Here is a 25,201-nt window from a genome sequence, read left to right as displayed (position 1 = left end):
TTTAACTGAAACATTGTTCAGTAAAAATCAGCTTCTGTGCATTATTCACCCTTATATCACCACATCAAAACAACAAAACAGTCAAAACAATTGCAGTATAGCAATACTGCACACACCTTAACCACTGTCGCGAACAGACAAAAAAAAACTAACATTGCTGTGCTCACACTGAAAGCTTCTTTAAAGATTTAATGCAACAACAGCATCAAATATACAAGAGACAGTGACAGTAATTCTGTCCAGGCAGGCCTTTTAACAGTGGCCCAGAGGAGCAGTTATTTAATCAAATTATTTAAAAAATCTGTCCAAACAAGATACAGAAAAACAGTTTTTCTGTATGTCTAGACTATTGTTACAGTGTCTTTGTGGGACTTAGCTAAAAAAAAAAAAGAAAATCAAAGATACAGCTGCGGCTCATCCTGACTGCTGCTGCCACAGTCCTCACTGACACCAGGAAAAGTGGAGCACATTACATTGGTCTTTAAATCACTGCACTGGTTTCCTGTGTGTGTCAATGGACACTCTACTGTCTATAAAAGTCGGAATGTTCATGGGCCTTAATATATCTCTGATGTACATTTGCTCTGTAGAGCAGCTACACATTTCAGGGTCGTTTGGGAACGGTTTACTTTGTTTCAACAACGGAAACTTCCTAAATGGCCAAAGTCTGCAAAATATGTCAGCTCATTTTAAAAATACACTTAAAACACAGTTGTTAACAGTGGCAGCAATGTCTTATTGTACCCATTTGTGTCTATATATTATTCTCAATTGCTTTCAGTTGCCTTGTTAATATTGTCTTTTAAATGCTGGCTCCCAGAGTCTCTTTCTAAGGAATGTCTTCCTGAAACTGTATCACCAATGGAACATTTACCCTTTTAAATAAACCTCTTTTACTGTTGTGTTGCACATGCATGTTAAATATTAACATATTCTATTTCTCTAGTTTACCCTGTTACAGAATTTCTTTAATTTTAAAATTTTAAAGGTGCATTATGTAATAAATCTAAAGCAACTGGCCATAAAATCCTCCTAATATGTCACAGAGACTGACACGGGTTGCCAGTTGTCAGAAAAGGAAACCTAAAAGACCTCAATATTTTGAATTTGAATGTAGTAACCGTTTTTGGCCACATTCTTACACATGGCACCTTTAAATTTAAAATTTCTTTAATCTAAGACTTTTAAATGATAGATAAGATAGTTATTCTGTCAATAAATAATGTAAAGACACTGAAAAAACTTCCCAACTTGTTTTTTCATGTTGTGAAATGGTGAAAATATAAGAATAGAAAGAGGGGTAAAACTGGAAGGAAAGTTACAGTCAAAGCAAATATATAAGCTCTATGAAGAACAAAACATTGTTGAAAGGAAATGTCTTTTCTGCCAGCTCAGTAAACGTGAAACATACTGTATCTTCAAAGCATCTCATTTAACCTTTCCAGACAGCGACAGAATGTATGACTTACCCGTGGCCCAATGTCTCCTTGGTCACCCTGAGAGAAAAACAGGAAAGTGGAAATTGTCAGCACTTATTAGCTCTGTATATTCACACGAGAAGAGTCATGTAACATAAAACTGCTACTGTAGAACAAATGTGTCAGACAGACTTAAAAACTAATACTTGTGTCTATGGGAAGGAAGCAGCTTAAAGGTCATCTGTCCTCAAACCAGCTCAGGATGTTGACATTTACTGTGTAAATCATCCGATAGGCCACAATTGGAATCATCTGCCGGGATGTGATAGGTTTAGTGAAAGCGGGAGCGCACGTGCTGGGGATTGTTGCTTCTCTGATGAGGATTTGGAGTTCCCGTTCTCATCACGGCCCTGTAACATGATTACATGAAGGGAGCCAATTTTCCAAACCTCAGCATCATTCGTCATTTGTGATCCTTGCTCATCAAGCCTGAGTCCTGGTCTGACAGATGCTGTTTACTGCAGTTGTATTGTTCTTGTGGTCGTGCTTATCTGGACAATTTTCGCTCGAGTGCAAAAACGCACACACACACGCACACACAGACATGTGAACTTTCTCATCAAATGATCCTATATGCACAGATCTGCAGGAGCTTTGCCAGCTCTTGGTAGCTCGTTCGGTCGCTTCCATCCTTGGCTGGGCGGAGGTTCAGAGAGCGGGAAACACATCTGGCTATCATTGAGTCCTGCGGAAGGCCTGTAAACCTGTTTAGTGCCTTGACGTGAGAATGTGTGGAGACATATGAGCTCCTACATAACTACATGTAATCTATGGCTCGTTTGATGGGCCTGCAGTGAAAACGTGAATGTGGGAGGGCGATTGGAGTGAACACCTGTGTGGTTCTGTGCCCTCTCTCTAAATCCCTGTACACATCCATACAGACCACTGACTTGTCTTGCATAGTTAGTGAAATAAGCACAAGCATACCTTTTCTCCCTTGGGTCCGGCTGGTCCCTGTGGGTGGAAAGTAGAAAATCGGAAGCAGTTGGTCAAGATAAATCACTCATCGTATGAGCACCATAGTTCAATAAATCATCAGCGGGCACCCAGCAGGGAGTATTTGACCAAACGGAAAGGAAAGGCTGTAATACCACTTAATGCAGCCATGACGTTGAGACTGCTCAATCAAAAGTCACTTTTGTCTGAGCATATCGCCCAATAAGTGCATATGGCATGAGCCTGCAATGGAAATCCCTTCTCTTTTAGAGATAAAACTGAAAGTTTCATTTGTTTCTCCACTTATCTCCGTCTCAGAGGGACTAAAACCATCAGGCCTCAAAACAAGCCTCTGCACTTAAGTCTCATGGACATCACGCTTGCAGGTGAACAATTTCCTTCCAGTTTGGGCTTGATGTGTCCTCGTACATCTCTGCATCTGCCCGTCTCACTGCCCGTCCACTGCTGACAAGTGGCGAAAAGACGCCAACTGTGGCGGCACCGCAAAGCCGCACACTGACTACAGGCCCACTGTGACTGTGACAGAGAGACAGAAAGAGAAGACCGTGTGGAAACTGGCCACTTGCCACTGATCTCAGCCGTGGAGCCTCTAAAAGTGAAAACAGTGGGCAGATCGTACCTCTTACAGCCTTCATGTCATTCCTTCAAGTCTCCCTCTCTAGTTCAATCCCATGTCTGTCCCTCTCTGTCAAACAGTGCTCTTCAGTATAATAAAACAATAACAAACAGCTTTTTTTTTATCTCCCCCAACAGCCCCTGAGCACTAGGGCGACTGAAAACCTGCAGTGTTTTTTTTTACTGCACACTCTTGATAATTGGGAGAATCCTCTTAAAGGACTGACTCAGCTTGACGTCTACTTAAGCAGGAAACAACAGGTCTAATGGTGTTTGGAAAGAAGCTAGTCAAACAGCTCTCATTATGCTGTGAGGAGTTTACATTTCAGCAGATGACTCGTTGCTCTCTCATCAGGAAAAGAAACAGGCTTAAGGAGGGGTGAGGGTGCTATAATGACTTTTTAAAGAGCCTCTGTTGAAGCTTATAAACTCTCATTCTCACTGGTGTGTAACCCATTCGCTCTGCTTGCTGCTTTCCGTGCTACACCTGGGTGTGTGTGGGCGGGGTTTCAGGGGAAAGGTGCTCTGCTCAGTTGAACCATGACTCTGTAACGGCCTTGAGCCCTGGACTGATTAAAGGTAGGGTGGGAGATCATTTTCCAGAGCATTTTTTTACTGTACTGCTTAAAGTCCTCTTCACACCTGACTCTAACCAATTCATTAATGTTTTGTCAAAAAATTAAACATGTCAGTCAGCTGCGGAACGGACAGGCCTCTTAAAACACCATCCAATCATATTTAACGACCCAAACAAATTAATTGGATCGTGATGCATCAATCAAACTGCCATCTGCCCCTCCCACCCAGCTATTCACGTACCCCTCTTTGTGCACTAATCGTGCATGCGCAGAAGACATCGCCAGAGCTTATGCTAGCTTGCTAAACCCAAGGAGACAGTTGCAGCAACGTTATGGCAGAAAAGATGGCAACAACAGGAGTTGGTTGCAAATCAAAGCCATTTTATGGGGGAACGTTGCTGCCCAGAAAAAGGCTGTTGCAGAGCGATCCAAGACCAGAGTAAACATCGGCATTTGCAACTGAGAGCCCAGAAAGAGCTGCAAAGTGATGTGATGGTGACCCTGTTTCTACTGGACTGGTAGGTTAACTTAACTTAACTTAGTATTTGTTATTTTTCTTCATCACATTGTCAATTGAACAAGTTTGCAACCAAACTTATCGAAAAAGGACCGAAAGTTTCCGTTGCTGCGCCGTGCTCGAGTGTTCCTGTGCTCTGGAGACGTAGCTTCTGAGGCAAGTCTTAAGAAAGGAGCTTGGACCTTTGAATTCAAAATATAGCCTGCTCAAACAGTTTTTCCAGCATCTCCAACCCTACCTTTAAGAGGTGGAACAAGGAACAAGATGGCTCCCATGGACTCACTTGCAGAATTCCCATAGGAGTAAAGGATTTACAAGGCATAGCACACTGTCGCCTGTTTTACAAGCCAACTAACTGTGCACTTTTCCTATTAGACAAACCCTGAGTGTGAGTTGTTTGAGTTGTGATTCAACAGTTGTGTGAGGGGTACCTGGCTTCCTTTAGGACCTGGTAAACCCTGAGAGAAGAGAAACAGAATTAAAATCAAATTAGAATCCTTAACTTAAAGCATGTTTTACACAAGTGTGGATGGGAATACTTACTGGTTTTCCATCCAAGCCCAGAGGACCCTGTCAGAGAAGAGAAATACATTTTAGGCAGATAAGGAGAAATTATGGAAGAAAAAAAAAAGGGAAAAGTTATGAAGCTCATGAATAGAATTTTTGAGGAATACTTGCCAAGAAACATGAGGAGACTAATACATGTGTAATGTCTACATAAGTCTTAGAAAGACATGTACATGGATATATCTGCAAACGTTTCCCTTAATGACTGGCTTCAAAACATCAGAATAAACAACATAATGAAGACATTGTTTGGTTTAATTTAATCCTTCTGAAAAATACCCCAAACTATCACAAAGCAGCTGTTATTTTTTGTGTAATGCATATCTGTCTCTTGTCTCTTTTATCTCTTCGGAGACAATGTAAGTGACCTTAGGTTGGCAAAACGTTAAGTGGTTAAGAGTTAAGTGGAAAACAAATCTACTAAGAGAAAGGCTTACAAGAGAGTAGAAGCAGATGCAATTACTGGAAAGTGAAGAAGATAAAGATAAAAAAAAGTAGAAAATGGAAAACTGTCCTGCCCCATTAACTGTATCTCTCTCTCTGTGTGTGTACATTTTGTCAGGGTTAGACTTAGGTTTAGGTCCTGGGATAAGTTACAGGTTAGACTTAGGCATTATATTGTGATAGTTAAGCATGGGAATGCATTGTCTATGAGCGGTCTCACTAAGATAGCTGCACAGACACGTGTGTGTGGCTCAGACTCTGAGATGTTCCCAGCTGGTTGTCGTTTATAATCATTTTCAGATTTTCAGCTTGGTGTCCGACACGATAAGCTGCGGGTGGATTAAGTCCAGCTGTATTAATCTGCCACACAACCTTTGTGTTGATGAGACAATCCAACAGGCAGTTACGTGTGTAAAAGGAGCCTATGCAGCTCACCCATGTGCTGAAACAGCAGTGTAGGTTTTACACTCAAAGAAAACAGCCGATCAGTCACTGAACTTCCTCCGCGTAGTGACACTCGGCTCAAAGGCTCAAACCTTCAGATCTTCTTGGATCAAACTTTCCAAAAAACACTTAAATGTGATGTATGTGGTGAAGGCTAATGGTGACTCCCTTCTTAATGACCACACTTAACAGTTTTCACAGAGTCCCCTGAGTTGTCGGTTGCTCAGACCTTCCACTCCTGGTGGCCAACATTTACACTCGTCGTCACCGGCCATGGATGGCTTACATAACATAAGCTTTTCTCTTCTCCAGCTCCCTGTTTTTTTTTTTTTTTTTTTTTTTTTTTTACCAGACCCATGGGTAGAATAACTGTCCTGGGGTCCTGTGGTGAAAACCTACCACAGTGTCATCACTGCCTTCTTTGTTGGATGAACAGTAGGCACATACGGATGAAAGGAAGCGGAGAAAACTAAGACAGGGAGCTGCTTTCATTTAGAGTGCATGTGACCGTTTACTTAAGTCCAATAACAGGCCAGCATGACTATAAACTCTCATCACAAACTGCAGCGTTCAGTCTGTATGAAAGAGATTTGTAAAAATAAAGACAAAGGCCTTTGAGGCCCTTGATGTCTTTTTGATTAAGAGCCTCTTGTGAAACTGGCAGTAGGTGGCTGAGACCAGACGGACAAATGACTGGAACAAATCGGACGGCAATCATTTCACCAGGAAAGTCTAAAGCTGAGACAAGTGTTGAGATTAAAGCTCTATATTTCTTTCACTGGACGCTCGAAAATACTAGACAGGTGCTAGTTTCAGCACTCTATTAAACGCAGCACATTGTATCCATCAAGTAATGTATGCACATACGGTACGAGGCTCAGAATAAGCTCCAGTGAAATATCCTCCACCATGTCTCTGGATGCACGCGCTGCTATACAGTACTGTGCGTATATGCATCTGGGAGCATTTATCAGGGCTTGGCTCCTTCTTGACTCATCAGGATGAGTCGGCAAGGTGAACATGGTGAGGTCGATAGCTGCTGCCGAGTCTTAAATGGAGGAAAAAATAAAGACTGATTCATGGCTGCTAACAAGGTGCACAGTGGCCTGTGAACTGCTCAGTGTGTCTATATATGTGTGTGTGTGTGTGTGTGCATGTGTTTATGTTACTTCTCCCAGACTTTTTTCTGGTATAAACACTGACCTTGCCAGGACCAGTAGCAGGACTGAACAATGTGGGGGGGGGTTGGGAATATCAAATTGCAATGTTTCTGACGCTATTCGCTGCAATTGCCCTTTGATTTGCGATATTTGTTTGAGTCAAGATTCCTTTCATTGTGTAGATTTACATCGTGATGGCGCATCTGCATCACCACAACTGTATTGAAACTCTATTGATTATAACGATATGAACAGTTTCCTACATTTTTTCGAATGGTGTTTTGATTTGGAAATGATCAATTGTTCAGCCCTGAACTAGAATGCATAATATAAAACGGACTTCACGTTGACAAAAGGAAATAAAACAGAAAAACTTTGGTTACCTGGAGCAATAAGTCAATATCAAGGCAGTCCAGGAAGTTATATTAAGGTTAATAAGATGCATTGAATTATATGAGCCTTAAATCAGCAACAGCGGAAAAACTTTCACTGAAACCTAGGGGCAAAATGGTCCAGTGGGTTTGATATGGACAAATATGTATTGAAATAAACTACAGATTTTTGATGTGTGGTTTGGTAGTTTTTTCATTTTTAAATGGCAGTAACAAGGCTGCACGGATGGGGAAAAAAATCTCATACCAGAAACTAATGATGGAAGAAAAATGTGGAGATTACTGTTAAGAAAAAGAGAGGAAACTGGCCTGAGTAAATGTGAGGGAAATGGTGTATGTGAAACTGTGTATAACACAATAAAAGAGGACATGACTCAGAATTCCCACCAATTAGATGTGGTTTAAACATACTTTTGTAAACCGACTTGTCCTGCAGGAGGGCATATGTCTCTGTCTGTGTTCATGTATGTGTGAGTATGTGCATGCTGACACAAGTGTGTGTGTGTGTGTGTCTCTTAATCTGGGGTGAGACGCGCCTTCTTTGTTTTTATTGTGCTTCCTATGGTGCAAACTGGTAATTATCCTATAACTGTTGAGGATGTAAGTCTTGTGTCTGCATGCTGAGGCAGACGTCTCCGCTAGATGCAGACATTAGGCTGAGCACGCACGATTATGGGATGTCAAAATGGAGCAGGCTGCTCGTTTCAGGAAGCCTTGCCTCTTTCGTGGATCTACTTTCCTTCCTTATCTTTTCATATCATCATTTCCTCTATTTCAGTGATCCATAACACCCTTCCAAATTTTATTCAGTACCTATTTTCCCGTTGCCACGAGAACAAACCTCTCCCCCCATGTCAGCACTACAAGAGCACAAGTAGTGATACATAACTTTTGGGAAAAAAAAAAAACGCAGTGGCTGCATCTGCAGAACCAGAGAGCAGAATAAAGCATACCAGAGTACAGTGTGATTTGGGACAGAAAATTACTGACATGTTGTTTGGTGACTGTCTGGCTTTAATCTGTGCTCAGCAGCCTGGAAGGCTGAACAATGGTGGGCATGGTCTGTCACAGACTGGCACTCTCGTATAAACACGCTAGTGGCTGGGCACGCTGGGGATGCATATGAATGAGAACCAACTGGTGTGTGTGTGTGTGGGTGTGTGTTTACCCCGGCGCACTTTTCTGTCAGTCTGTCTGACTCAGATTGTTTGACAGTGGGAAGGTTCTTTTCTGAAACCCAAACCCCTTACCGGTGATTTATGAGAGGAAGAGGTGACATGAGGAGAGAAAACATACATCAGCACGCACACGCATGCAGGCGTGTGCGCACACACACACACACACACACACACACACACACACACACACACACACACACACACACACACACACACACACACACACACACACACACACACACACACACCCAGTGTTGTGCTTCGAATGCTAACAAACCATGTCATTAATGCGCGTTACCATATAACTGGTGTTTCTGTGGGCTGCTGCATGTATTAGTCTGATGAGACGTTTGTGCCACACACAGTCAAAGAGATGATCATGAACCCTGAGTTCATACATACCTGCACACAGACACACACAAAAAAGAGGATTGACCCTTTTTAAGCGTCAGTGTTGGAAACCTGAACAACCAGTGCTCTCTTTGTAAAGTGTGTGTGATTAATGTACTGTCATACATGCAGATTCCCATGTCAACATCCCCGTACATGTGCATCATAACAGGGAGCTTACACAAAACAGAGCCCTGTTGTCTAATTTCTGAAATTATAGCACCATTAAGATTGATTTATTCACGCTAACTAGACAAAGATGGATTACTCAGATTATCTAGCTTTAAAGATGAAAAATGTTTTATTGCACAGATGTTTTGCAGTTTAACAGCCTTTGGGATGTCTATGAATAGAGTGACAAAGACTAACAGAGTCACAAGCAAACAAATGCAAATATGGACGGACTTCTCTGTGCACCCGGTCCACCTGTGTGTAATTAGCAGCAGACATTTCCCGTTAGGAGGCCTGAGCTGTGCCAGGCAGACTGGGAATCTGACTGGGAGAGAGCCCCATGGGGAATGAACTTCCCCACAGAATTCCCGATAAGACAAAACAACACAGAACGTCACGATGCCATGGAACACAACACCGGGACACAGCTGTGGGTTGCAACTATGACTGTAGAGACAGCACTGTCACACTTAACCAGGGATGGAAGATCTCACAGTTACCACATTATACACACAGATGCTCAGCTGCTCATTCAGCCTGAACAGCAGGGGAATAAGGACATATCTGTGTGTGTATCACCTGATGAGTCTCTAACAATGGTTAAATGACTAATGAGCAGCAGAGCCATGAGGTTTAAAAAAAAACAGAAATACACTCAGCCACTAGAGGCCACTATATCTCTTGAGAACACCAGAGCAGGCTCTCAGAACAGTAGTAATTCAGACTATTGAACACAATTCAAAAGCAGTGATTTGTGGATGTATGTTTAACATTACCATGGCGGTTTACACTCACTGATCATATCTGAACAGGGTTGCACCTGAACGTTTATTGCTTCTCATGTCTCATTTTCTTATGTGCACCATATGTTTCATTTCACCATTTTCCGCCCCCAAGTCAGTAAGTTGTCATATTTCAAACTGCCATAGGGGAAATACAAACACCTTGATGCTCATGTTCCCACTGCAGACTGTAGCCTTTCCCTGTTTGTCTTTGAATACAGTAATGGGGCAGGTTACATTACTGATGAAGAACAAGTGTTGAGGGTCGCTGAAGGAGGCAAGAAAGCAGGCAGTGATTTGATTAAAGGAAATGTCTTGGAAAAAAAGAAAAGACGAAAAAGTAGGTCCAATGAATCAGTGAGAAAAGTTGGAAAAAAGAACGAAGGGAGAATCATGATTGGGTGAATTGTAGAGTGACAGGATAAATAACAAATCAAATTTACCGGGTATCCATCCCGTCCAGACTTGCCCTGGTGAGGTTAGAGATTAAAGCATGAAGCAAGTTAGAACAGAAACCAACAGATGCACATAAACGCTGCATTTAAATCACATGTGACCGTATATACTTTAATTTACTCTAGGAGATGATAATGATGCTACGGACATGAGACGAGAATAATTAACCTTTGACACTTAAAAGTAACTTTTAACAGTTCTGTTCTCTGACTGTTCTGACAGATTTTAAATTTGTGGAGTGGAGTGACTTGTAGGGTTTTGGGCATGTCCAGGAAAGAAGAAATTCTACATTATTTCATGTATTTTTAGTGCAAAACAGCTGCGCAGGCAGTTTCGTTCCATAAAACACAACGTCGGCCGGACACACAGTTTGATTCGGATGTTTCCAAAAAGTGTTCCAGCGTGTTTCGTTTCTGCCTCTGTGTCGCTGATCTTTGCCATGTGTGGACCAAAAAAAGACAAAATCTAATGCAAAATCTAAATCACAATACACGGGAAGCTCGTAACTATTGCAATTAGAATAATGTGAATTCTGAACCTGAAGGCAACAGCTGTCTCCACATGATTTGTATATGTGAGTCTGTGTGTGTGTGTGTCTTTGTGTGCGCGAGTGTTTTATCTGCTGTGTTTGTGTCAAGATGAGTTATACTCCCAGAGAGGAGAATAACATGCTACTAACATGTTAGAAATCCCCTGACCATCACCATGACACACACACACACACACACACACACACACACACACATGCACACACTCACTTCCTTCGGTGGTCCATTTATTGCTTGGTGTTCTGTGGATGCACATGTGTGAATGAGTCTGTGTCATTGTGTGTATCTGTGTTTTAGTGCTGTGGGAGCTGTTTGCGCCATGTACAGTTTATATGATGTGTGTGTGTGTGTGTGTGTGTGTGTGTAATGTAGCTGCGACTGCTTTGTGTCCACTATTTGTGTTTTAGTTCACTCGGATACTACCTGGATGAGACGGGAATTGTACTTACGGGCGGTCCTGCAACAGAAGAAGAGAAATGAGACATTAGAAAATAAACTGTGTACATCTCCGCTGACACATGAAACAAAGCATGTGCGAGTTACGGTAACCTCTGGTTTGTACAGCAATCAATTCCTCGGAAAAGTGGTGTGCAACAAAAAAAACTGCACATGCAATGCGGTTTGTTAGATGATGACTGTAATTAACCACCTAAATATGTTACAGAACAAGCTCATTAGAGCCGCTGCCAATTGAGTTTGTGGTCAACATGTTATGATAAACAGGCCTCTGTATAATGGGCCCATGTTTTGCATTAGGATATACAGTAAAGTCACGTCAAGACTTTGGTTTCTTAAGATATGGGTGTATTAGATGAAGGACAGACAGGGAGTGAAAAGGTCGGGTGTGTTGGCAAACTGTGCCCTTTCAAAAAAAAAAGAAGCTGTCTCAGAGGTTTCTCTGAGGCAGTCTTTCAGATCTGATTGAAATCCTCTGATGTTGAGCCTCGACAGCAGAAAGTACATTCTGCTTCTCATACTTTGTCTAACCAAAAACAACAGTAATGATCAAAGGACTCTCCTCATTCTTAGCGGTCTTGGCTTTAATGGAATATTCTTATTCTAAAAAAGTTCTCTTGAATATGCAAAGCTGAAGGCAATAATAAACAACTTAAGTGAATACATCGCTATTAATCATTAATTTTTTTTATTTATTTTTTATTAACGATTGATTTGTATTTTTCTGGTCCAAATTTTAAACTTATCACGATGCTAATTTATATGATTGTTTGTCTTTAAATCTAGCCCTGTAGCACAGAGAGTGGAGTGATGCCACCACCGCAGTTCTGCTCCGGCACAACTCATCAGCATGAATGCAGCACTAAACATCTACATAAACTTAACAAGATTGAAAGCAGACTCCCTGGAGGCGAATGTGGGATATTTGTGGAGGTTTGTTTGTTTCTATTCAAAGACACAGAAAATCCTCCACCACTGAAGTCAAAGTAAAAAGCATTTCTTAGACAACAGGGGGGATGAAAAAGGGAAGGTGCTTGGAGTGAGAAGGTGTAAGGGAAAGAAGAGCAGAGGGCTGCTGGGCTTTATGAGGCATGGAGACCAAGTCAATCAACGTGTCTAGACACTGTGAGAGACCAATGAGCCAGACTTAGGGCAAACAAACTGGCAGAGACAGCAGTTTTGACCATTGAACTTGAGACAGGTGTGTTTGACGACTGATGGCAAAAAAAGATGGAATTAGAAGAAAAGATTGAAGTTAACAGAAGAGAAAAGGAGAAAAAGTGGGAAAAGAACAAGCGAGAGTTGACACAGGAGACGAGTGGAAGCGGATCTTAAGACGCTTAAAAACTCTGTTTGCTGTTTTGTTGTTATTCGGGGGTTTGTGTTTCTGTTTTTCATCCCCGCTCTCAATAGTTATTTCTTTTCAAAAAGAACAATGAAAATCTCTTGCTCTTGTAGGACGCTGTCCCAGAGTCATTAACTCGCTGGAGGAGGATGAAACAGTCCTCCTCTCTATGTGCCACCTTCCCCCCACAATACAACACGAAGATGCTAAACTAAACAACAAGCGAGAGAACCTGAACAGAACCATGTTAGTCGGACTCTCCCGCCAATGAGTGCGTGATCTGGACCGTGATGTAAACACTCAGCTTTCCCTTGATGAGAATTCCCCTTTACTAAACTCCAAGAGCAGAAACATTGATTTACTGATGATCACCTGAGGGACTTCCAGAATTCCTTAATTTATGTTATAACAGAGGTAATTCGATAGTCAGGAGGGCTAAAGTGTGGTGAGATTGTATGTTTTCCTATTGTCAGCAAACACCATGAAAACGCCCAAATTATACACCACGGTTGTCCCAAAGCTATTAAAAACACACTACAATGCTGCAATGGGTCAATCCCACAAACACTGTCATGCTTCTGTAAATACTGACTATAGTGTACCATAGTGCAGCTGAAAATAGTCCCAAAGGTTTGAGTAACGTTCGCTAAAATTACTCGATTTAATTGCCGATCTCCTGTTCCGAATGGAACCATATATTTTTTAACTTTATTTAAGGTTTTCCATCCTCAGCGGGAACAAATAGACTTTGAGTGCCACAAAAACCTGGGAAAGTTGGAGGGTCATTGCTTTTTGTGTTTTTTTCTTTCCATACGAATTGTTGACATAAAGAAATATATAAAATGGCACTGTAGTGCACCTAAATCAGTGTAAATGCCATATATCAAATAAAACAAAGTAAATAGTGGTGCTAAAATCAGAACAAGTGGAGCAATAAAACTTACTGATGATCTGTCACTTAGTCAACAATTTAACAGATTTTCTACAACACTGAATCACAACCAGACAGGAAATGTACCCATCTGACACATATCCTGCAAAACAACTGCAGTCCTGCATTGTTTTATGTCTGGATGATTCAAACTTTGTGTTAAAAGACTTTTGTCCCTGCACTGATTTGGTTCTACGATGAGTGTGTTGTAATCCGGGTGGAAAGAAAAAGCAGCACAATGATGGCAAGTAGTGATGTTGGCAAGGTTGAATCTTATTAGGCCCGTTCTATAGCAGCTGCTACTGCTCAGTGAGAACGACTGACATCTGGGCAAAGTTAGTGCAACCACATGGCCAGAGTAAGTGCTGCTGCAAATAGGGAGGGACAGGGAGAAGGGCCAACTGCAGCCCATTATCTGCTGGCTTGACTCCTGGGTCACTGCTTTTACCAACCATCGAGCCCAACTAGTCACCCAGAAAAAAAGGAAGGGTGTTGGAGAGTGAGAGTGTGAGAGAGAGGAGGGGGTGGGGGGTGGGTGAAGGAGTTTGTTTTCCAGGAAACTCAAAAAGGAAGAAATAAACAAACAAAGCAGGTGTCGAGTGTCACTTACCAGGTTCCCCTCTTCTTCCCATCCGTCCACGCTTTCCTGGAGGCCCTGTGAAAAAACACACAGACGGAGCAATAAATCCCTCAAAGCAGCACTGCAGGGATGAGCAGAGAACAACCGCGCATCACTCGCTGTATCGCCGGTGGTCATGTATTGCCTGGCTTTGCCTCTGTGTGCGTTGGAACATTAGTGAAATATCTACGCAACGAATGACGTAAGCGGCCATTCAAATGAGACAAAACAACAAAGCTCGGATCCAAAAGAACTAAATGATTTTATGTCAGACTGAACATCCAGGACCGTCAGCCTGGCTGAATATCACATTCATCAGACCCCGTCATCACTGCCTGGGCACCGTCCAACCACCGTCCTCTGACCCTGCAGTGATGCAGCTGGTACCACCACATTTAGCTTAGCTGATGTAGAAAGAGATTTGAAGAAAAACTAGCTGCACAGTGTCAGAAGCACTGTGCAGCAACAGACCTGAAAATGTAATATATTATGACTCGCATGACTATGTCCTGCTAACAGCAAGGCAGACGACACGCAAAACCTCCTTGACAGACGTTTTCCAGCTACACATCACAACATCTGTATAACTGTATGTTTCATTGAAGCTGAAAAACAGTTTGATCTTCTCATAAAACACTCTGATTCTGTCTTTTCATGTCGTACATTGATCAGCTGGATGTTTTACAATGTATATGCCTTGGACATAATGCAGTTGCCTCAGTGCTTTAGCATGATCTCATTATTCTGTCAGCTATAGTTTTCAACCAGAATGAAGCTGTGCCTATCTACAGAAGCTCGCTTTTGTTGGCCTCTGGGTATAAAATCAAGACCCATTGTTTCAACAGCTAACCAGAGTTTAAATTTTAACGTTTACATCGCTTACCATCACAATGTAAACTACATTTTTCCCCATGTGAGGTAACGCAGCCTGACAGCAAAACTTCAGTTCGCGTGTCAGTGCTCGGTGACACCTTCCTCCCACACTCAGCCTGAAACAGGAACCATACTAGGTGCTGTTCCTGATTCTAAGTGGCTGTGGCTGCCAGCATGTTTTCCCGATTGTCATTATCGGAGTTATTGTAGTGAGCTAATCACTTCCTGACTCTGCCAACCTTTCAAAGTGAGCCCAGTCGTGCACCTCCACCTCCGCCTCATGTCTACCAGTCCCACTTTCATCCTTCCCTGCCCCTTTTTGTGCAACCGCAATAATCCATTACTGCCTCTGAAAGTGAGGCATAAAAAGAACACATGAAAAGTCTGATTATTCTTCTTTGTCGAATTCATTTAACCGTTTAACGCCAAGCGTATCGCAGACGACAAGTTTGCAAATTCCAACGGTTTCTGAAAGCTGAGAAGTTGCACGTCAAAGATAAAGTGTGGTTATTACGGTAATTTCACTCACGCTGTTGCAGGAAGCCTGGCAAATCAGTGTCTTTGTTGCCAGAGAAGAGAGTTGGAAAAACTCTTGTACATAAAGTAGTTTTTGGCCTGTTTTTGTATGTTGAGACAAAGACTCAGACAAATATTGTTTTAAATATGTTTAACACTGTTCATATTTCAAATTCAACACACATATTATGGTGTTCATACACTATTATAACATGTAAATAACTGCCAGATACTACAGTTACTCCAGATTCTGGGAAAATGGGCAAAAGCACTTAACTCACAGGGAATGTTTTTAGCCCTTTTATGGTGAAAATAAGCAAAAATAAGTCCAGACACACATTATGAGGCTTAGGTGTTAAAGGGTTAATTCACATTTATTTGGTCCAATGGACTTTTTTTTGGCAAATATAATGAACAATTCACACATAATAATAATAATAATAATGGAGAACGTGTCCAGCACCTACTGAACAGTTTACAGCCTTCTAAACCTCATACAGTAACACACACTCTTTTGCTTTGGCCATAAACAGCACCATGGAGCTGTTCTTTCTGGGGTCAAGGTCTCTGCAGTGACATCAGGCCAGAGAATTTCCCCATAAGGGGAGGCAGATGGGGAGGACAAGTATGCAGAGAGAAATATGTAAGAGAGTGGCAGGGATGAAAGGGAAAAAAAAAGAGATTTGTGTAGAAAAATGTAACATGCACGGCAGAGAGGGAGATATACTGCGATATTTATTTATTAGTTGACAGGAACAGTGCACTGCTGTAAGCTAATTTACTGTCCATCTGTAGTCCCTGTAGTTTAAATGCCAGGAGGGTCCAAGTGGACAGATGACAGAGGAACACAAACAGTTTAATGTCATCATTAAGGACGGACGAAGACATGATTTCACAATCCAATAAAAATCCCTGTACAACACAATCACTGGACATTTTGAAGTGCCTTCTCAAGTGCCTCAGTCGTCTAATGCTGCATGAGCGGGCGTCAGAGAGACTATAATGCGGGCATGTGATTGCTCCTGCATGTCAGGGCCGAGGTGGGAAATGATGAGCTGCTGTAAGACGGGATTGACAAAAGGAAGTGATGGAGAAAACAGCTGCGCAGGGGGAACTCACGTGTGGAGGTTTAGTTTAGATTTCTATTTCAGGAGAGAGCAGCGCTAAGATGCAGACCAACAAACAAGCACTCAAACATACGTAGGACGTGACTGAGGTGCCAGTCTTGACTTCCTGTGTCGTCGTGACATACCAGGGTCTGGAAATACCACGCTGACACTCCAAAATAGAAAAGGCAGTCTTATGACACGGCAATGGACTCTGTCAAAATCTGACTTGTCGTCTTCCCCGCCTCCTTTTCCTCTGGAGATCAAATATTATCGTCAAGGCCTCACGACTCAAAGACAGAACACGACATTTCTCTATATAATCGGTTGGTAACACAATGCAAAGCAGATGGAGAGATAGCAAAGGAGCAGACAGAAGGGTGGAAGGAAAGAAAAAAGGTCATGTAGCAGATGCAAAAAGTAAAGGAAAAAAATAAAAATGACGCACAATGCTCATGTCCTTCACTGTTACAGGTGTTGAAAAACCCTGAAGAAAGAAGGATGGACCTGCACAAATGTCAGGCAGGAAAGAAAAGTACATCCTGGACATAGATCTCTCTGCAAGACATGGACAACGCTGGACACATGTGACACACACACACACACACACACACACACACACACACACACACACACACACACACACACTGAACTGCATGTGAACTGTATGTGTGTACATATAAAAGCTCTAACTTTACATAGGACAGTAGACAGACCCAAGGCTGTTGTGAGGTCATGTACCAGGCCAATCCTCCCACTATGACTTTAAGAGTGTTTGTGCGTGTGTGTGAGTGTGAGTGTGGGTGAGGCCAAGGTCATGCTTTCTGCATCTGTGTGTCCGCAGAGGTCTGTTATGGTCTGTGCGATGAAAATGTCCACGTCCTCTTATAGTAGTGCGCAGTGGACCCTACACTTATGACTGCATGTGCCAACTGTGTATGCTCCCTATACAACAACACTTTCCAGTCTGCTTGACTTTATGTGACGGAGGTCTTTCAGGACCTACACAACCCTGAAGAGGAAACACTGCTCCTGGAGATCGTGTATGAAACACTAGACTGATGCAGAATCTCATATTAGAATGAATGCAACTGCAGCCATGTGCACAAATGCAGAAATGTGTAGCGGCTTTGAGTGGACATGGAGCACGATAACGCCTGAATGTCACAACCTGAGCCTGAGAAAAACAACATGGATCGCATTCTTTTGTTGCAAATGGAGAATGACCAAGACCACAGAGCATCATTGTGTGTTTTCTTGGCAAAAGTAGAGCAGTTGAAGATGAAATTTGCATGTTCATCTGGGTCTTTTCATTCAAATTGATGCTGATCAGACCCCAAGTGATACAAAACTTGTGTTTTTTCCCCATTGGTAAAAACATGGGATTAAATATTTGTCCTTAACTTTAACCAGTTAATAAGAACCAGATTACTGGTCCTGACAAGGTCAGCGTTTATGCCACAATAAAAAAACCTCAAGAGGCAACAAATACAAATACACACACACACACACACACACACACACACACACACACACACACACACACACACACACACACACACACACACACACACACACACACACACACACACACACACACACACACACACACACACACACACACACACACACACACACACACACTCACACATACGCAGTCACCTTCTAGCCTTAATCTGTTTCCCATAGCTGTGGCACAGCTTGATTTAGCTACTGTGACATTTCTCGCAAACAAAGCGCTTCCAGAGAACAATAAAGCCGAGGATTGGTCAACGCTCCCCCACACCGTCTCACACACACACACACACACACACACACACACACACACACACACACACACACACACACACACACACACACACACACACACACACACACACACACACACACACACACACACACACACACACACACACACACACACACACACCACCCACCCACCAATCACCACCACCACACTCCCCCCCCACCACCACTGCTTTTAAGGCCCCATTTTGTTTAACCCAACAACTGGGAGCAATAAAGAGCCAAATGAAAATAGCAGAATGTGATACTCCATATGTACCACGACCACAGGTCTTACATCCACCCATCTATCCATCTACCCACCCTCCTCACCCTCCTCACCCTCCTCCACCCCCCGACTTCAGCATACTCCTCATGCAGAAGGGGAACATTTGATTTAACCAGAGAGGAAGAGAGAAGTGGGGCAGGGGTGTAGAGAGGAAGGGTGTAAGTCGTGAAGGTCAACGTCTTGCTTCCACGTTAGCTGGAGGCAATGTGTCTCTACACCTGGCATCTCCTCTCTCCTTTCTTTCAAAAAATTCCCAGTAGCAGATTTTCTTCTAATCTAATCTCTGGTGTCGATAGATGCGCGTCTGCATAAAGATGAAGAACAAAGTGGAGTTTTTCTCTTATCAAAACCTAAACAGTGTCTAAAATATTGTTCTCCAGAGAATTGACGAATAAAATCCAAACATTTGGGTCAAGAAGTTCACTCTACGCAACTTCATGTTTAAAAGACCAAGTAATCTGTTTAACTGTATTTGAAAAAAAAAAAAAAGAGAAGTCATCTGTTCATAATGAGCCATCCAAGCCAATTGCCATCATTGAGATTGTTTACTGATCGTGAGGATTCCCGTCTTCCACTTTGTCTCGTCTTTGCACAGATTGGTGCAGCTGTTAAGCTTCTTTGTCTGAAACAAAAACTCCTTCTTCCTAAGGTCAGCCGGTCTGTCATCGTTTCCCCGTGTTTGTTCAACTTTCGTTTCAGTAAGATACAGGACACATGCTGTGGATGTAAACAGCAACAGAAAGAGAAAAAAGGCAGCGGATGTGATTCACATGGTGGTGATTCATTCTCCAGCTGCCATGCATCTCTCTAGCCCTGGGTCAGATGGGGTTTAATGGCTCAGACTGGGTTTATATCTATTCAGCCTCACAGTGGGTAAACGACAAGGAAAATCCAACCTCAAGTCCTCTAGTGTTAGTTTTCATGAAGGTCTGCACCATGTGTACGCAAGGTGTTCAAAATATCAAACATCAATTTTCTTTTTACATTTTCTCAGCTTGTGCTACAAAATGTTTCCCCCCAAATATGGAGACATTCCACATATTTCATAATCCACAGCTCTGAGGTCTCACAGTTTTATAGGATAATGAGTCTTACTCGCCCCATCAGCATATTGTGGAAGTAAAGTTTCACAATTGCATTTGACCAGGTTTTACTGCTGCTCTGTTTGAAGCCACAAAGAGAAAACAGAAGGAACATGTCATTTTCTAGAAACAAGAAGCCTGGAAAAAAACAAAAAACAAACAAACAAACCCTGAACTGATAAACCAGTCTTAAATATGTTTTGGGAATTTAATAGAGACCCTGCTGCCTTTAGCTTTTCAAATTCAATTATTATTATTTTTTAAATCTGTGAAAATTACAAAACAGAGATAATATGTCCTTTAATATTTTCTGTCAAGTGTCTACTGTCTAAACCCAGATGTTAGAGCCTGACTGCCTGGGATTTTAGGATTATTACCACATAAAACCATCAAAATGTCAACCACTTTGTTCTAATGCAAGGATGAGAACATAAAAGTACATGTAATATGACTGCAACTAATGATTATGTTCATAAATGATCACTCACTGTAGTTGTTTTGTCCATAAATAGATCCTCAAAATTCCAAATGTATCGTGATGTCCACAGACCAAAGAAACTAAAACAGCTTCAAACTAAAGAAAATGGAATCACAGCAGTTTTCAACGCCAACATGTGTATTAATAATACATTTTAATGCTCTAAGGGTGAATTCCAATTCCTTGCTTAATCCTCAATCTCAAAAATGTGATTCTCAGAAAAATTAAGTTGAGGGGCGAGTTTAAGGGCTGTATCGCCCTCAATATTGAGATTTTCCAAGACCAACCTTGGGAGCAAGGGCTACCCAGAATGCATTGCGTGTTTTGACATAACAAAGATGGCGCCGAGAGCAGCGAAACGAGTACATTACAATTTAAGTATTTTCTTTGTATATAGAGATATAAAACTTATAAAAACCCCTGAATTATCTTAGTTTAGGCCCATATTATGGATTACTGACGTCATTGTTGCGGAACATTTATTTTTATTTTACAATCTTTTGTCAATAGCCGGCCGGTGCGGACAAGCGATCGTTTGTTATCGTTTACTTTTCAATAAGCCGTGGTGTGCAGTAACCGTGGTTGTGGTATTTGTATGAGTATCATCATCATCAATAAATAATCATGACGTAAATGTGTTCTTCTTCTTCTTTTTTGGAGTCGACAGACTGGACGCAGCTTTCGCGTTATTCTGCCCCCTACAGTCTGAAGACGTATCTGCATTTAAGGGCAAAATAACAAAATAACCCTCAACACTTGGTTTTGAGGGCCAGTTAAGATTAAGGTTTGAGCTTGAGGGTTAAGATAGGAATTGGCCCTAACAATGAAGAATAGAAAGATTAAATTGAAGCATAGGGATTTGTGATATTCATCTACAGCTGATCATTAGAGACAAGAAAATAAGAAGCTGAGAGCACACAGGTACCACGTCGAAATGCTGCGTGACTATGGTCTGGATTTCTCCGAGTTGTGTGCGTGAGGGACCTGACGCCTCTTTCATGCCCGTACACGTGTGATCGACATATAGTTCTCGTGACATGCTCCATCGAGGCTGAGCGATGCTGCTGTAAACCTGTGTGTGAGAAAGTGCTCCTACAGCTGCATGCTTGTTTAGGTGTTTATGTCTGTTGCATCATTCCTTTGTTCCTTTGGCCCTAATGAGCTCAATCCATGAAAAGCTGACCATGCCTTCATTTATTTGTGCTGCTATGATCGCTGACAGTTGGTCCGTTCGTGTTTTCGGAGTGAGGAGCTTTGCTTGTGGGAAACTCCGAGCATGTGTTTTTGCATAATGGATGCAAGGGATGGGAGAAGTAAAACCCCGGCTTTCTGGGGGCAGGTTTGGTCTTGCGATGTTCGGCAGGTGGTTTGCGTTGAGCTGTAGTTTGGTGCTGAAAAGCTGCCTCAGTATCAACGTATGTTGCAGCTAATGAGAGGTGAAGGCATAGACGAGTCCGCCCCACACACAGAGAGACAGACACAGTCAAAACAGTGAGAGTGGCCTAGCAAAACACAGCCAGCAAGAACAGCAAATAAGAGCAGATCACAACAAAGTTGGACCACAGGACTCAACGTTTGGCAGCCACTAGGGCTTTTGTCTTAAGGCTACACCTGCATCAGCTTAATGTTAAAACTCAAACCAGCACAGAACAGTTATCCCGTCATCCTCATGTCAATCACACATCTTATCGCTTTACTGATGCTTTTCAACCCTAGAACACCATTGCTGGGTGGTTTTCAGCTGAGCAAATACATTTATGTGATTTTTATGAAAAAATGAAGTTTTTATCTTAATTATTATTACTTTTTTGGTCCCAAATTCCTAATTTTCCAGTAATTGTGGAGCATTTTTATATGGTCTCCTCATGATGCTTTTCTTTCATTTTGTTAGACATGGCACGGTTTAAAATAAAAGAACACTAATCATGTATTGTCATGTTTTGATATATTTTGATGACAAGTACCTTTTATTGCATGTATTTATTATCTCGGGTAAAAATCACCCAGCGTTAGTGATGGTGTTTTGAATTTGAGCGATAGTGTTCTAGGGTTCAGACACACTCATTAAAGTAAACTTTGTCAATGGCTAAAAATTATCTATAGAGTCATAAAGAGTGATAAATATTAAAATCAGCACACTCTGATGTTAATTAGCCTGCTATGCTTTTACGCAATCAGTACTAACACTACAATGTCCAGAAGGACCTCTTAAACAAGGCTATGTGTGTTTTTGTTGGACATCGTGCGCCTAACAACAGTGGACATCACAATATCAACATGAACAACTCTTGTTAGGAAGTTTGTCACGACATCAAGCATCAGATGCTCCCACCGTCAAGCATTAGAGCAACATGGATGTTTAAGTGCAAACTAAAATGCTGCTCACGCAATCATGTTTTATATCTCATTAATTACTTTTTTTTAAGTGTGAAATGAAATGAAACAATAGCTCATGCTCCTTTCCCTGGTGTCACTGCACATCATTAATCTACAGCAACGGAGGAGGGAGATGTCGCTGGAAAGCCTGGAACATGTTGAGAGCTTTTGACTTTCTGTTCATCTTTGTTCAAGGGTTGAGTGAAGAGGGGTGGCTTGCGTGACAAAGCCTTAAATGATTTGACCTCAGACAAACAAACTCTACTTGGGCTTCAGGTGAATAACACACGCGGGTGCACACATACAACTTATTTACACACTGATGTGTGTTTGTTGACGCTGGGCATGCTGGCGTGTATGAGGCTTGGTTCTCAGCACTATTCTGGGTGGTACTTCCATTAGCAGCGACTCTATCCGCAGATGGTGGAATCTGAGCACTCAAGAGGATGTTAAGTGAACAAACACAGTAACACGCAGATGAGTAATCCCAAAACCTCTATGCACACACTGGCCCTATAAGGCTGCAGATTGGAAGTACAAATACCTGCATATTTTCTGTGTTGTTCTCTCAGCCTTGTGTGATGTAGCAGTGGTTATTGGTGACCCTGCTCTGACCAATCACCTCTGTCAGATTTGAGAACCAATGCGAGTCCCATAGCACAGGGTTTCTCAATCCTGGTCCTCTGGGACCCACTGCCCTGCGTGTTTTAGGTGTTTCCCTGCTCCAGCACACCTGATTCAAGTGGTCAGCTCGTCATCAAACACTGCAAAAACGACTCATTCATTTTAATCAGGTGTGTTGTTACAGGGGGCCACACAGTTGGCGTAGTGGTAATGGTGCGTTGCAGAGCCCATCCAAACCAGTTGGACGTGGGACTTATCCTACCTCCAACTAGAAAAAGTGCACTTGAATGCCTGTCGAAGTGGGACCTCCTACTCGCAAAGTTGGGGCTGATCGGCCTACCCCCACTTCACCAAAATGAAGTCGAAGAATAATGGCGGCGCCCATGGAGTCATATGAATAGGCTATAAACTTTACTGCATGTAGAGCAATTTTATCACCACTTGTTTTTCATGTTATGGCGTGAAATTATGTCAACATTGTTATCTGTTAGCATGAAGATATGTAGGGCTACGGTAAGTATACTCATGACGTCGATATGTATCGCTTTTACATATACGGCTCGCTTGTGTATGCAAGTTGACTGAATTGCTGACGGTCAAAATGCCTCTTCAAACATAAAGCGAAATCGCCGCGATCGTCCATGTTTTCTAACATTCGACTTCAATTGCTGGAACGCTTTGAAGTAGGAGCTCGTACAATCCAGGTAGAATAAGTCCCTGGAATGCAGCATTAGCGATCTTGCCTTTGCAGCAAGAAGACCCCGGTTGGAACAAGGGCCTTTCTGCATGGAGTTTGCATGGGTTTTCTCCGGGTTCTCCTGCTTCCTCCCATAGTCCAAAAACATGCAATATGGGGATTAGGTAAATTGGTCACTCTAAATCGACCGTAGGTGTGAGAGTGTGAGTGAATGGTGGTTTGTCCCTATGTGTGTCCCTGCGATGGACTGGCAAACTGTCCAGGGTGTACCCCACCTATCACCCTATCTTAGCTGAGATAGGCACAGCACCCCCTGCGAACCTCCGGTGGAGGATAAAGCTGTAGATAATGGGTGGGTGTGGGCATCCACTGGGCAGGGATTACAAATATACATGGGTCACCTTGCTTTAACACGACAATTGTGTTTTCAACATCCAAAATGACATATTTTCTATGCGGGGTCAGTCCTGACCTGCATGTTTTAGATGTTTCCCTGCTCCAACACACCTGATTCTAATGACTGAATGGTTATCAGGCTTCTGCAGAGCTGACCATTTGAATCAGGGGTGTTGGAGCAGGGAATACATCTAAAACATGCAGGGCATTGAGAAACCCTGCTTTAATGTGATGAACATAAGCAGCATCAGCGTGTAGAGCGGTAATTTGACAAGGATGGTGTGAAGTGTTGGTTTTGCCCGGTGCCAGTCTGTGTCTAATGGTGGTCTGCTACAGGATAAAACGCTTTTATCTTTGTGTCCTTTATTCATTCATAAAATGTGGTTCTCGTTTGACACTCTGGAACAAGTTAAAACAAAACCAGAGAGCGAGTCGTGGAGGGAGTGGGGGTGGGGGTGGCTCTTCTACTGTAAAGGAATAAAGACAAGCGTGCGCTAATCACCTTGACTTTCAAATGAAAACGTCAGTATATGTGTGTGGCACTGTGTGGGCCATGGTTTAGGAAACATGGTGTGAAAGTTTAAAAGGTGGGTTAATCCAAATTCACCTCCATCTTTAACCATAACAGCTTTTCTCTGCTTTGTCGTGCAATGTCTGCTGACAGGAATCAAGTTCAAATCTCTAAAATTATACCTAGCGTTCTTCATTTTTGCAGAGGTGTCTCACCTCGTGCCCTAACCTCTTACCTTAAGCTATGTTCATGCTCTGGTTTCTCTCACACCTGAAATAGACAGGCTAATGACAGCCTCTGTTGAAGTCAAGGTGAAATCAAAACAACATCAAAGCTGTCAGTCAGGAACTAAATAGTTAGTGGGCTTCATGCATGGAGCCATTACACGCAACTAAGCTAAGCACTGTTGCTCTGGATTGGATTTTTATCATAATGGAGCT

The 25,201-nt window shown here is 42.3% G+C and overlaps 1 protein-coding gene across 1 annotated transcript in view; it reads right to left on the bottom strand.

Annotated features, from left to right (window-relative positions):
• LOC310928550 (uncharacterized protein) overlaps window positions 1-25,201 on the bottom strand; it is a 131,569-nt gene that overhangs the window by 17,038 nt on the left and 89,330 nt on the right. The window contains exons 3-9 of the mRNA XM_083891130.1: window positions 14,020-14,064; window positions 11,127-11,134; window positions 10,117-10,143; window positions 4,689-4,715; window positions 4,577-4,603; window positions 2,406-2,432; window positions 1,470-1,496 (exon numbers count right to left, since the gene is read on the bottom strand). Of these exons, the coding sequence (XP_083747256.1) occupies window positions 1,470-1,496; window positions 2,406-2,432; window positions 4,577-4,603; window positions 4,689-4,715; window positions 10,117-10,143; window positions 11,127-11,134; window positions 14,020-14,064 (188 nt within the window). The remainder of the gene's footprint in view (window positions 1-1,469; window positions 1,497-2,405; window positions 2,433-4,576; window positions 4,604-4,688; window positions 4,716-10,116; window positions 10,144-11,126; window positions 11,135-14,019; window positions 14,065-25,201) is intronic.

The sequence above is a fragment of the Microchirus variegatus genome, assembly GCF_963457635.1.
Source record: "Microchirus variegatus genome assembly, chromosome: 6".
Lineage (NCBI taxonomy): Eukaryota > Metazoa > Chordata > Actinopteri > Pleuronectiformes > Soleidae > Microchirus > Microchirus variegatus.
The sequence above is the reverse complement of the archived record's forward strand: the minus strand, read 5'-3'. Positions and strand labels throughout refer to the sequence as shown.